This window comes from Chanodichthys erythropterus, chromosome 12 (assembly GCF_024489055.1).
Source record: "Chanodichthys erythropterus isolate Z2021 chromosome 12, ASM2448905v1, whole genome shotgun sequence".
Lineage (NCBI taxonomy): Eukaryota > Metazoa > Chordata > Actinopteri > Cypriniformes > Xenocyprididae > Chanodichthys > Chanodichthys erythropterus.
In genome coordinates, this window is record NC_090232.1 from 45,186,628 (window position 1) to 45,200,395 (window position 13,768).

Below are 13,768 nucleotides of genomic sequence, written 5' to 3' on the forward strand. Positions count from 1 at the left end.
AATTTATCAGATTTGTAAATAATTTTTATTGTTGAGACCCATTCAAAAGTATGGAATTGCAAAAGTAAAAACTTGCAGAAATTGAGAAGAGATAATTACAATTAAATTTAAAAATGCAATTTATTTACAGTAAAGTCCCCCCCACCCCAATTTTTCTTTCTTTCTTTTTCTTTCTTTCTTTCTTTCTTTCTTTCTTTCTTTCTTTCTTTATACATACGACCTTGAAGTAATCCAAAAGTAATCCAAAAGTAATCAGATTACATTACTTTCATATTGTGGTACTTGGTTTACATTACTGAATACTTTTTTTATGTAACTGTAATGGAATACATTTTTAAAGTAACCCTCCCAAGCCTGATGGCTACCCACATTCTTTATAATATCTTATTTTGTGTTCAACAGAAGAAAGAAACTCATACAGGTTTGGAACCACTTGATTGTTTCTAAATGACGACAAAATTTCTTTATCCGTAACTATCCCTTTAAATTATCCATTGTTTATATATAATATAAGCTTTTTATTTCCAAGTTTTATTTATTTAATGTCTCCGTCATCATAATTTAATATGTAAAACATTAATTACTGCAGTGTAACTCCGGGGATGTTGTGCTTTGTCACATGTTCGATGTGGGTGGTCTAGTTCTAACCAATCACCGTGTTCATATGGAAAAACAAGCGAGTTCTTAAGCGCTGATTGGCCAGTGGCATTGCGCTCACTTATCGTCCCCGCCTCTATCCGGAAGCTGGCTGTCATGTGACTTGTTTGTTGGCGATTTGCTGTACGGAGCCGCATCATTTCATTACAGCAACAAACAAACGTTTGTCGCGGGTAATTCCCCTATTCCCCCTATCTCCTCCTCTCTCCCTGCTCCGCAATGGACGAAACGAGCCCGCTAGTTTCTCCGCTTCGTGATTCCAACGATTTCAGCTACGGTCCCACCGAGCCGACCAGTCCCCGGGGCGGATTTGGAGGGACGCCGGGCTCCGTCGTGCGTCTGCCGGCTGGGAGTCCCGGACGCAGCCGCGAGCGACAGCCGCTCCTGGACCGAGATCGAGGCGCGTCGCCCCGGGACCCGCATAGGAACGAGTTCCCGGAGGATCCGGAGTTTAGAGAGATCATCCGGAAGGCAGAGCGGGCCATCGAGGAGGGCATCTACCCGGAGCGCATCTATCAGGGCTCCAGCGGCAGCTACTTCGTCAAAGATTCAACAGGGGTGAGAGTTCATCATATCTCGATTACATAAGCCCGTCTGATCAGTTTTATGTGCATCTGAGCATGTGGTGTGTGAGAGATCTCAGTAACAGCTGTGTCATCAGGTCAGGCCTCGAGTGATGCAAACCACTGATCTGAAGTTTGAGCTTTTACTGGACAAATATTGATGTTGTTCTTCAACTGAAGGCACTTTTATGGATTTTTATCACATTAATGTGACATTGAAAGTTTTTCACACCTTCACTCCTGTTTCAGCCCCAGATGTGCAATCCTTAATTATAAAAATTGATGTGATGCGTGAAGGAAAAACAGGTAAAATCGAGGTAAGGGTCGATGGACTCATTGCTGTGTCATTGCACAGGACTACAGGATAGCAGCTTTATCAGGGCTGTGGGTCAACATCTAGTCAGCTGCCTATCTAGACAGCATTTCTGGGCATGATGCCTTCGTAGGCAGCTCACTAGGTCTTTGATCGATAAAAAAAATGCTTACTGGCACTTTCTCTTTGAAGCTCTCTCTCTCTCTTCAGAGAAACGGCAGTGCGTTTTCATCATGCAGTGATTGTGCTCTTATAAGATACGCACTACTACTTTTATATGAAACATGAATACAAGGTTAACAGCTCATAATTGATCAGGAAGATTAACTATTATGTTGGTAATACTATAAGATTCCATTTGTTAACATAAGTTAACTACATAAGTTAAAATGAACTAACAATGAAATATACTTTATTAACCCTTTAACTGCTTGGTGCTCTTTATTTATTGCCTTTTTTCCCCCTTAATACATATTTTAGTAATCATCATAAATTAGGTATCATTTGAAAGATTAAACACCCAAAATGTATCCTGTGAAAACCGTTTTGAAATCAGACATTAGGACTTTAAGCAACAGCTGTTGATGGAACGGCAATGGCGACCGGAAGTAAACGCAAAAATCGCTAAGCAACAACAAAGAGGACGGCGTGGACCATTTAATTATTTGACATAGTAAACAATACATTACATGCAAATAAAAGCAAGCGAATGGTTGCTTTTGGCATTAAATGACATACAGATACATCTAAAATACCACATAACCATAGAACGTAACATTTAATTATCTAGTCTGTCACGCATTATCGACTACGGCAAATCGCTACTCTCCTGTAGTAGACGGTTACAGTAGAACATCAAGAAGTAGCAGTTAAATTTGCAACAGAATGCCGTTGTATCAGCAGCTGCTGCTTAAAGTCCCTAATGCTTTACAATGGAAACCGTACTTTAAATCCTTTAAGCGAGCTCCTCCCCCTAGTGGACGGCGTCATGTTTCATATTACAAAATTACTTTAACTATTTCATTATAAAAACTTTTTCTAATCTTGACGAGTCATATATCGTTGGAAAGGCCTGAGACTCAAGGTTCCATATTTGGCGACTGTTTTCAGATAGAACTAATATTGTAACAGAAATGTATTTATTTGTTACCGGTGGCTGTTTTTGGTACTACATCTAAACAAAATCTCATAGGAACTTCCATTTTTGTGATATTCAACTTGATAACACAACTTGGTTAGACATATGGCTTTAATTAAATAGATTTATAGAATTTTAACAGTAAAAATTATTTTATATTTATTTTCTAAAATGTTTAGCACAGTACAGTACAGTAAATTTAAACTTCTGTAACGTTTTTACACTTTCATTTTTTTTAAGTGCTTTCAGTTCGGCAATAATCTGCTGAGTGTGTTCTTTAAAAAGAGATCAACCTTACATCTGTATTGCAAAGCATTACTGAATTACAACCACAGTTTTAATATCAGTTAATGTTTTACTAATACATTATTAAAATCAAAAGTTGTATCTGTTAATATTATTTAATGGACCTGAGCTAACGTGAACTAACAATGAATAGTTTTTTAGTTTTTTTAGTTTTATTAACTTGCGTGAACAAAGATGAATAAATTCTGCTCATTTTTAATGTTATTAAATGCATGAATTATCAGATCCTTATTGTAGTTTCCATTGTTTATTGGTTTACAGGAAAGGCAGCAGTGTCAGTGAAGACTGAGCTGAAGTATGAGATGTCGTGTGTCAATAAAACTAAGACAATCAAGTTAAATATTACATGAACTGAATATTTTTATTGGTCACTGCATTTAGACAGTTACAGCCTGACTGATAACAAAGAGTGATCAGAAGTAATAGATTTCTCTGTGTACACTGTTAGAACTTATAGTATTTATTCTTATTTTTAATTAACTTAATTTTTATAATTTTTATATTTTTAATTTTCATTTTACTTTTATGTATTTTGATATGTGCTTTTTCATTTTTATTAGTTTTTTTAATGTATCTATTCAGCTGTATTTTTTATTTCAGATTAATTTTTATTAAATTTAGTACTTATAAAGGACTAAACCTGTTTTATAAAGCAACATTTTAGAATTTAAGTTTATCTAGAATTTATATTTTATTTTATTTGAGATTTCAATGATCAAAAAGGATTTTTTTAATAGTTTTAGGTTTAGTTAATAACAACACTTATGTCCATTATTACAGCAGAGAGAAGTGTGTTCATTCAAGTGGCTATAAACACCCTCCTTTGGCGTCTGAATGTCTAATCTAATAAGCTTCAGTTGGATTTGACACGGCACTTTTGTGTGTTTTAAGTAGTGTTCGACCACTATGGGGTTGATGGCTGATAAACTGCAAATGTGAACGTCTCAAATCCCATTTTTAATCACTCGAGGAATGTTTGTTCACCTAGATAGGCAGCTCCCTCGATTGTGAGACAGATGCCATCATCATCGATCATTAAACAAATAACTTACTAATACTTTTCCTTTGTTAAAAAAAACAGAACTAATGAAGAGTGATTTTGTAATGGTGGTAATTTCATCAGTACTGTTCCTCACTTTAAATGAAACTGTGGAATAACCAAGAGAGTCACAGTATGACATGGTTTAAGACCTGTCACATGCGTTAACCCGCCTAATTTCTGCCATATGACTTCTGTGATCATGGCAGCGCAGTGTGTTAGACGAGTATGTTTGGCCTTCTTTCATTGAGCCACAGAATCACAAAGCGTCAACTCTCGGCTCGCACTTTTGACTCGGTTAGTAGAGAATCGAGTTCAGTGATTATTCAAAGATTATATTGATTATATTTATCACAAACCGACTGATTGTTCTGTTGTGCCTGTTCAGCAGAACTGAGCAAATGTTAATCCTTATAAAAAAGAGGGAGTTGAACAAACAGACTCTTCCAGTTTCACTCCATCAAGATAAAGAGGAATTGAGATTTTCTACATATTTTCTGTGGGATTCCCAGTGTTACTCCTGCTCTGGCCCATTGTCACTATGTACTAGTTTCATTTTTGTATAGTTTAAAGGGTCAAATGCTTAATTTGAAAAGGTTGTGAGCTTTCTGTCAGAGGTGACCAAAAACCTTCTATCTGCGCACAAGCTGCAAACAACTCGTTTTTCATTTATGAAGTTATTTGGTAGAGTTTGAATCTGGCCTTGACATGATGATTAGTCATGATGATTAATAAGCATCACATTCAGTCTAGTTAGTCAGACTGAATTTTGCTTCACACTGCAGCCTGTAGGGGGCAGAAGTGAGTTGGTCTGATGTCAGTTTGGCGTTTTGTTTTCTTCAGGGCTGGTGTTCGACCTCTCAGCGGTGAACACGCTGGAAGCTTCATCTGCTCACTAGTGAGGCAACTCACATGAGTCATTAAGCACATGACCGTATGTATGGTCAGGTGGTGTGCATGGCCGGTTTCTCATTCACTTCAAATCAAATTAAATCAAGAGATGAGTCATGGAGACAAGATGATGTCTTTGTAAGGTCACGTTTAGTAAATGTGTCTGAAAATAAGGTAGTAACTATTGAGTTAACTTTGTTGGGGTTTAAAAGTTTGGGGATGTTAAGATTTTTTTCATGTTTAAGCTAAGTCTAAGCTGCATTTATTTGATGAAAAAATAACTGTTTTCTATGTGAGTATATAGTAAAATGTAATTTATTCCTGTGATCAAAGCTGAATTTTCAGCATCATTACTCCAGTCTTCAGTGTCACATGATCCTTCAGAAATCATTCTGATATGATGATTTGCTGCTCAAGAAACATTTCTGATTATTATCAATGTTAAAACCGGTTGTGCTGCTTCATATTTTTGTGAAAACTGTGATGCATTTTTATCTCAGAATTCTTTGATTAATAGAAAGTTAAAAAGAACAGCATTTATTTGAAATATAAATATTTTGTAACATTATAAATGTCTTTACTATCACACTTCATGATCCTTGCGTGAAGTGAAAAGTTTTTAAAAGTATTAATTTCTTTGAAAAAAAATCTTCATGATGCCAAACATTTGAACGTTAGTGTGCAAATGGTTGCCTTCTAGTTGTTGCAGTGTTTTTACCTCCAATTACACATTTCTCCTTCAAAATGGACATTTCCTATATTAGATGGTTTTTACTGCATTCTGGGATTGCTTTGTTCATAAAATATGCTACTACATTAAATTCTAGCCAAAATTAAGTGTCTAGTGATAGTGAAAAGCATCTGTGTTTGCTGAAAATGTAGCTTAATTGGTTTAGCATGAAGTTGTAAATGTAAATTTGGACTGAGATGTTAGATGTAAAGTGTTCAGTAGCGCTGAAGGGATTTTTCACTTGATTTGCTCAAAAGATGAATGTTATTTTACCAACAAGCTAAAGAGCCGTGTTGCACTTTACGATACGACCGCGCGTGCCGCTTCAGGAAACCTGACCTGACATGACCCCTTTTTCGCTCCAACAGAAGGTCATCGGAGTCTTCAAACCAAAGAACGAGGAACCGTACGGCCAGCTGAACCCCAAGTGGACCAAATGGCTGCAGAAACTGTGCTGTCCTTGCTGTTTCGGCCGAGACTGTCTGGTTCTGAATCAGGGCTACCTGTCAGAGGCCGGAGCCAGTTTAGTGGACCAGAAACTAGAACTCAACATTGTGCCGCGCACCAAGGTATGAGAACAACACCCACACTTCTGCACCTTCACTGAAACCAAAACCAAGGTGAATGAGGACGTGAGAAAGTAATATGATAGTCATGATGGTTTAGTGCTTGTTAGTCAACCACTTTCATTTCCTGTTGTTGGCACGCTTGAAAACAAACTTGTCAACCGCACGGCTAAACATAACCTTTACCTCAAACTCCCACACATCGCTGTTGCTGACTGTGTTCAGATAAGACAGACATGTGTCCTGTACAAAGCCTTCTTTGTGCTTTCTTTCTCTTAGGTGGTGTATTTAGCAAGTGAGACATTTAATTACAGTGCCATCGATCGAGTAAAGTCTCGAGGAAAGAGGTTAGCTCTAGAAAAAGTGCCCAAGGTGGGCCAACGCTTCCACCGGATTGGCCTGCCACCTAAGGTAAGGATTGTGACAGCGCCACCTTTCTGCCTGGAGGAAGATGAGGGATTTTAGATGTTTCTTAACTCACTATTTTTGGTTGTTGTATATTTATACAATGTTTTTCTAACATCATTGTGATACTATTTTAGTTCTTAAAATAGTTGTTCTTAAATCTAGTTGTAGGTTTGCGAACTCGTTTCTATTGGCTGTTGTAGGCTTGCAAACTTGTTTCTATTGGCTGTTGTAGGTTTGCGAACTCGTTTCTATTGGCTGTTGTAGGTTTGCGAACTCGTTTCTATTGGCTGTTGTAGGCTTGCAAACTTGTTTCTACTGGCTGATGTAGGTTTGAGAACTCGTTTCTATTGGCTGTTGTAGGTTTGCAAACTCGTTTCTACTGGCTGTTGTACGCTTGCAAACTCGTTTCTATTGGCTGTTGTAGGTTTCCGAACTCGTTTCTATTGGCTGATGTAGGTTTGCGAACTTGTTTCTATTAACTGTTGTAGGTTTGCGAACTCGTTTCTATTGACTGATGTAGGTTTCCGAACTCGTTTCTATTAACTGTTGTAGGTTTCCGAACTCGTTTCTATTAACTGTTGTAGGTTTCCGAACTCGTTTCTACTGGCTGTTGTAGGTTTCCGAACTCGTTTCTACTGGCTGTTGTAGGTTTGCGAACTCGTTTCTATTGGCTGCTGTAGGCTTGCAAACTTGTTTCTACTGGCTGATGTAGGTTTGCAAACTCGTTTCTACTGGCTGTTGTAGGTTTCCGAACTCGTTTCTATTGGCTGTTGTAGGTTTGCAAACTCGTTTCTACTGGCTGTTGTACGCTTGCAAACTCGTTTCTATTGGCTGTTGTAGGTTTCCGAACTCGTTTCTATTGGCTGATGTAGGTTTGCGAACTTGTTTCTATTAACTGTTGTAGGTTTGCGAACTCGTTTCTATTGACTGATGTAGGTTTCCGAACTCGTTTCTATTAACTGTTGTAGGTTTCCGAACTCGTTTCTATTAACTGTTGTAGGTTTCCGAACTCGTTTCTACTGGCTGTTGTAGGTTTCCGAACTCGTTTCTACTGGCTGTTGTAGGTTTCCGAACTCGTTTCTACTGGCTGTTGTAGGTTTCCAAACTCGTTTCTACTGGCTGTTGTAGGTTTGCAAACTTGTTTCTACTGGCTGTTGTAGGTTTGCAAACCCATTTCTATTAACTGTTGTAGGTTACTGAACTCGTTCGTATTGGCTGATGTAGGTTTCCGAACTCGTTTCTATTGGCTGATGTAGGTTTGCGAACTTGTTTCTATTAACTGTTGTAGGTTTGCGAACTCGTTTCTATTGACTGATGTAGGTTTGTGAACTCGTTTCTATTGGCTGTTGTAGGTTTCCGAACTCGTTTCTACTGGCTGTTGTAGGTTTGCGAACTCGTTTCTATTGGCTGCTGTAGGCTTGCAAACTTGTTTCTACTGGCTGATGTAGGTTTGCAAACTCGTTTCTACTGGCTGTTGTAGGTTTCCGAACTCGTTTCTACTGGCTGATGTAGGTTTGCGAACTCGTTTCTACTGGCTGATGTAGATTTGCAAACTTGTTTCTACTGGCTGTTGTAGGCTTGCAAACTCGTTTCTATTGGCTGTTGTAGGCTTGCAAACTTGTTTCTATTGGCTGTTGTAGGTTTGCAAACTTGTTTCTACTGGCTGTTGTACGCTTGCAAACTCGTTTCTATTGGCTGTTGTAGGTTTCCGAACTCGTTTCTATTAACTGTTGTAGGTTTGCGAACTCGTTTCTATTGACTGATGTAGGTTTCCGAACTCGTTTCTATTGGCTGATGTAGGTTTGCGAACTTGTTTCTATTAACTGTTGTAGGTTTGCGAACTCGTTTCTATTGACTGTTGTAGGTTTGCGAACTCGTTTCTATTGACTGTTGTAGGTTTCCAAACTCGTTTCTACTGGCTGTTGTAGGTTTCCAAACTCGTTTCTACTGGCTGTTGTAGGTTTCCAAACTCGTTTCTACTGGCTGTTGTAGGTTTCCGAACTCGTTTCTACTGGCTGTTGTAGGTTTGCAAACCCATTTCTATTAACTGTTGTAGGTTACTGAACTCGTTCGTATTGGCTGATGTAGGTTTCCGAACTCGTTTCTATTGGCTGATGTAGGTTTGCGAACTTGTTTCTATTAACTGTTGTAGGTTTCCGAACTCGTTTCTACTGGCTGTTGTAGGTTTGCAAACCCATTTCTATTAACTGTTGTAGGTTACTGAACTCGTTCGTATTGGCTGATGTAGGTTTCCGAACTCGTTTCTATTGGCTGATGTAGGTTTGCGAACTTGTTTCTATTAACTGTTGTAGGTTTGCGAACTCGTTTCTATTGACTGATGTAGGTTTGTGAACTCGTTTCTATTGGCTGTTGTAGGTTTCCGAACTCTTTTCTATTGGCTGTTGTAGGTTTCCGAACTCGTTTCTATTGGCTGTTGTAGGTTTCCGAACTCGTTTCTATTGACTGTTGTAGGTTTCCGAACTCGTTTCTATTGACTGTTGTAGGTTTCCAAACTCGTTTCTACTGGCTGTTGTAGGTTTGCAAACCCATTTCTATTAACTGTTGTAGGTTACTGAACTCGTTCGTATTGGCTGATGTAGGTTTCCGAACTCGTTTCTATTGGCTGATGTAGGTTTGCGAACTTGTTTCTATTAACTGTTGTAGGTTTCCGAACTCGTTTCTATTGGCTGTTGTAGGTTACTGAACTCGTTCGTATTGGCTGATGTAGGTTTGTGAACTCGTTTCTATTGGCTGTTGTAGGTTTCCGAACTCGTTTCTATTGGCTGTTGTAGGTTTGCAAACTTGTTTCTACTGGCTGATGTAGGTTTGCAAACTTGTTTCTACTGGCTGTTGTAGGTTTGCAAACCCATTTCTATTAACTGTTGTAGGTTACTGAACTCGTTCGTATTGGCTGATGTAGGTTTCCGAACTCGTTTCTATTGGCTGATGTAGGTTTGCAAACTTGTTTCTATTAACTGTTGTAGGTTTCCGAACTCGTTTCTATTGGCTGTTGTAGGTTACTGAACTCGTTCGTATTGGCTGATGTAGGTTTGTGAACTCGTTTCTATTGGCTGATGTAGGTTTCCGAACTCGTTTCTATTGGCTGTTGTAGGTTTCCGAACTCGTTTCTATTGGCTGTTGTAGGTTTGCAAACCCATTTCTATTAACTGTTGTAGGTTACTGAACTCGTTCGTATTGGCTGATGTAGGTTTCCGAACTCGTTTCTATTGGCTGATGTAGGTTTGCGAACTTGTTTCTATTAACTGTTGTAGGTTTCCGAACTCGTTTCTATTGGCTGTTGTAGGTTACTGAACTCGTTCGTATTGGCTGATGTAGGTTTGTGAACTCGTTTCTATTGGCTGTTGTAGGTTTCCGAACTCGTTTCTATTGGCTGTTGTAGGTTTCCGAACTCGTTTCTATTGGCTGTTGTAGGTTTCCGAACTCGTTTCTATTGACTGTTGTAGGTTTCCGAACTCGTTTCTATTGGCTGTTGTAGGTTTCCGAACTCGTTTCTATTGGCTGTTGTAGGTTTCCGAACTCGTTTCTATTGGCTGTTGTAGGTTTCCGAACTCGTTTCTATTGGCTGTTGTAGGTTTGCAAACCCATTTCTATTAACTGTTGTAGGTTACTGAACTCGTTCGTATTGGCTGATGTAGGTTTCCGAACTCGTTTCTATTGGCTGATGTAGGTTTGCGAACTTGTTTCTATTAACTGTTGTAGGTTTGCGAACTCGTTTCTATTGACTGATGTAGGTTTGTGAACTCGTTTCTATTGGCTGTTGTAGGTTTCCGAACTCGTTTCTATTGGCTGTTGTAGGTTTGTGAACTCATTTCTATTGGCTGTTGTAGGTGGGCTCATTCCAGATCTTCGTAGAGGGGTATAAAGATGCAGATTTCTGGCTGCGGCGGTTCGAGGCGGAGCCTTTACCTGAAAACACTAATCGCCAACTCCAGCTACAGTTTGAGAGACTGGTGGTGCTGGATTACATAATTAGAAACACAGGTAACCATAGAAATGGAGGTAAAAATGATAAATAAAGGTCAAACAAATGGACAAAAACCCATTTTAACTATATATTGTCTGTGTGTGTGTGGTTACGTGGACCTGTAGACAGAGGAAATGACAACTGGCTCATAAAATATGACTATCCAATGGATACATCGAGCAACAGAGTAAGTGACCAGCTGCTATTTTAGATTTTTATGGGTGATTTTCAATCCTGTTCTTGTGTTTTTATGTACATGTTTGTGCTTATAAAATGGTTTTCTCATCCAGGACAGCGATTGGGTGGTAGTGAAGGAACCCATCATTAAGCTGGCAGCCATTGACAATGGTCTAGCCTTCCCTCTCAAACACCCGGATTCATGGAGAGCCTGTAAGCCAATCATCATCCACCTCACAAACACATAACCATCTACTGGCCAATCACATTGTAATATTCTTGATAAGTGTTAAATACAAACTTCATCACTGTAACTTGATGTGTTTTCATTCATTTGTTGTAGTTTGTCCACAGTAAGTTCAGTGTTATTGTTGAATGTGTTTCCTGTAGACCCGTTTTACTGGGCGTGGCTGCCACAGGCTAAAGTTGCCTTTTCACAAGAGATCCGAGATTTAGTTCTTCCCAAATTTTCTGACCCAAACTTCACCAAAGACCTTGAAGAAGATCTATATGAGCTTTTTAAGGTGAGATCACTTTGAAATTCAGCTAGGGACTTGCTGATATGTTGGTCTGTCATTAGTACTATTTTACTAAATTAATGCTTAGTTTTGACATTATATTTACATTAACATTGACAGAAAGATCCGGGTTTTGACAGAGGACAGTTCAAGAAGCAGGTCTCAGTAATGAGGGGGCAGGTGAGTCTTTAACACAACTAAAATCTAGTGGTTGTTAAAAGAAACTGAAAGCATTAATCTGCTTTATAGTTTTATGATAATATACAGTAGGGCTGGGCAATAAATCAGTATTGATATTTATTGAGAAAAACAAATATTGTCACAAGCATTTCAGCTAGCTGATGTCAAATAAGCCAAAATAAAAGTTTGGTTTATCTTGAAATTATCTTGAATATTATTTTATTACTATTGTATATAATAATAATAATAATAATAATAATAATAATAATAATAATAATTTCAAGGAAAATCATATATTTTTTCTTCCATGTTTTGATTTACATAGTATTTATGTTGTGCAGCACATTATTTGACAAAAATAAAAATGCAATGTTTTGATGTAAATTAATTGTTACATTTTCTTTTTATAACATTTTAAAAGGTTAATTAACATTTGATGAAATAATTTTATTAGACACCATTTTGATGGTGATGAATTTGTATTAAATCATAAAACACAGAATCCATTTAATATAAATTGTTTAATTTTTTGTTTTTGTTGATTATATTTTCCTTTAAAAGATTGATTAAATTGTTAATGTTTTATGAATTCATTTCTTTAGACACACCATTTTGATGATGATGAACACAGAATCCAGAAAAATAAATAAAAAAATAAAACAGATTATAGAACAGACTTCATGGGTTCCTAAATAAAAAGGTAGCTTTCTCAAACAAGTTATGTTTACATTAAACCTTGAGGTCTAATGCATTTCCTTCACTATTAATGGTATGAAATTAATATTGTGTTAATTTTCGATAGTGATTGATTTGGGAAAAAATATTAATATTTTTGGCCAATTCGCTTGGCCCTATTATACAGCCATAATGCATAATTTAAGTGTTGAAAATGTCCTTAAACAGAGGTTTGCAAGAAGGGACAGGATTCATGTGAACTCTAATAAGGTTAACAAATAAAAAACTATTCGGCTTCATTTTAAAAAAATCGATGCCCATTTTTCAGCTTGTCTCTGAATATATTTGCCCAGCAGCTCTTAATCTTGACATCTCTTTCAATGCATGTGAAGAAACATGCATTACTCTTTCTGAGACGTTTCAGCTCATTCCCTGTCCTGCGTTCCTCTAGATCCTGAACCTCAGACAGGCTCTGAGTGAAGGCAAGACGCCGCTGCAGCTGGTGCAGATGCCGCCCGTTACCGTGGAGACGGCGCGGGCGCCGCAGCGGGCCAACAGCGAATCCTACACGCAGAGCTTCCAAAGCAGAAGACCCTTCTTCACCTGGTGGTGATGGGGGCTTTTATGTGTGTGTGCAACCTGATTTTAGTTGCCTTTTTTTTTTTTTTTTTTTTTGGGAACAAATGAGAGTAGGAAAAAGTCCAGTAATTGACGAGAAACCCTTTCCACACATAATTCTGAAGGAGAGCATTGCCTCGTTGACTGTTACACCGTATAAACACTCAAAGCTGCGCTCAGAATGACCTGCATGTCAGTAAGACAGTGAAGGAGAAACTTTCTGCTGTAGTAAAACCTCAATGCTTGACTCCCCCCTCCCGGCACTGGAACTACTGCTCAGCTGTCCTTCATAGGCCTTTTCTGTTTCGTTCTTCTCACAATCATTGAAAAGTCACACTTTATCCTCTGCTTTTTCCATTAGCATTATATTTTTCTACCTTTTTTTTTTTTTTACGTGCATGTGTCTGGTGTTCATAACCTGGAGGCGGAGTCTCCTCGGAGCTCAACTGAGCATGTGCAGAAAAACACTGGAACGTTCCATTCTCACGGTGACATCATTCTTTTTTTTGCTCATTGTTTGATTTCATTTGAAAATCAGAAGATATTGTAATTTTTTTTAATGTATTCACAGGTGTCAACAAAACTGACCTTAAAACGTGACAATGGACTGTATAATTTGTATGTAATGTATTTAATGAAAGATGCTAAAACTATAACAGTGCGGCACTCAATAAAAGAACAGAATTGAGTTTTATTTCAAAAACTATTTAATTGGAAGTTCCAGCTTAGTGACAATGAGAAAAATAACTCTTGTTCTTGTGCATGTAGTAGTGTTCAGAGAAATCGATTTCGGCTACATGTTGTCATCCGTATTGCTTGTAAATGTCTGTCGAAGTGACAGAAGAAGACAATGAATAATCAGCACTATTGATTAGTGTCCAGCATAGCTCTACAGGTGATAATACTGTACTAATGCATCATTTACATATTACCACAGCCTAACACATCTAAAACAACACTAATGATTTGAAGAGAACTGCGCTGTTGCAGCAAAATGCAAATAC

The 13,768-nt window shown here is 38.0% G+C and overlaps 1 protein-coding gene across 2 annotated transcripts; it reads left to right on the forward strand.

The window, feature by feature from the left end:
- Window positions 1-391: 391 nt before the first annotated feature.
- Window positions 392-12,768, forward strand: pi4k2a (phosphatidylinositol 4-kinase type 2 alpha). 2 transcript variants are annotated; one of them, XR_010896660.1, is made up of 10 exons: window positions 392-1,215; window positions 6,006-6,206; window positions 6,483-6,614; window positions 10,460-10,613; window positions 10,722-10,783; window positions 10,887-10,986; window positions 11,164-11,297; window positions 11,412-11,471; window positions 12,074-12,171; window positions 12,598-12,729. XR_010896660.1 is itself a non-coding variant. In XM_067403767.1 (9 exons), the coding sequence occupies exons 1-9, from the start codon at window positions 877-879 to the stop codon at window positions 12,757-12,759; spliced, it is 1,344 nt and encodes a 447-aa protein (XP_067259868.1). In that variant the 5' UTR covers window positions 393-876; the 3' UTR covers window positions 12,760-12,768. The 2 variants fall into 2 exon arrangements, 1 of the variants encoding a protein (XP_067259868.1); XM_067403767.1 differs by lacking the exon at window positions 12,074-12,171 and having other exon boundaries at window positions 393-1,215; window positions 12,598-12,768.
- Window positions 12,769-13,768: the final 1,000 nt, after the last annotated feature.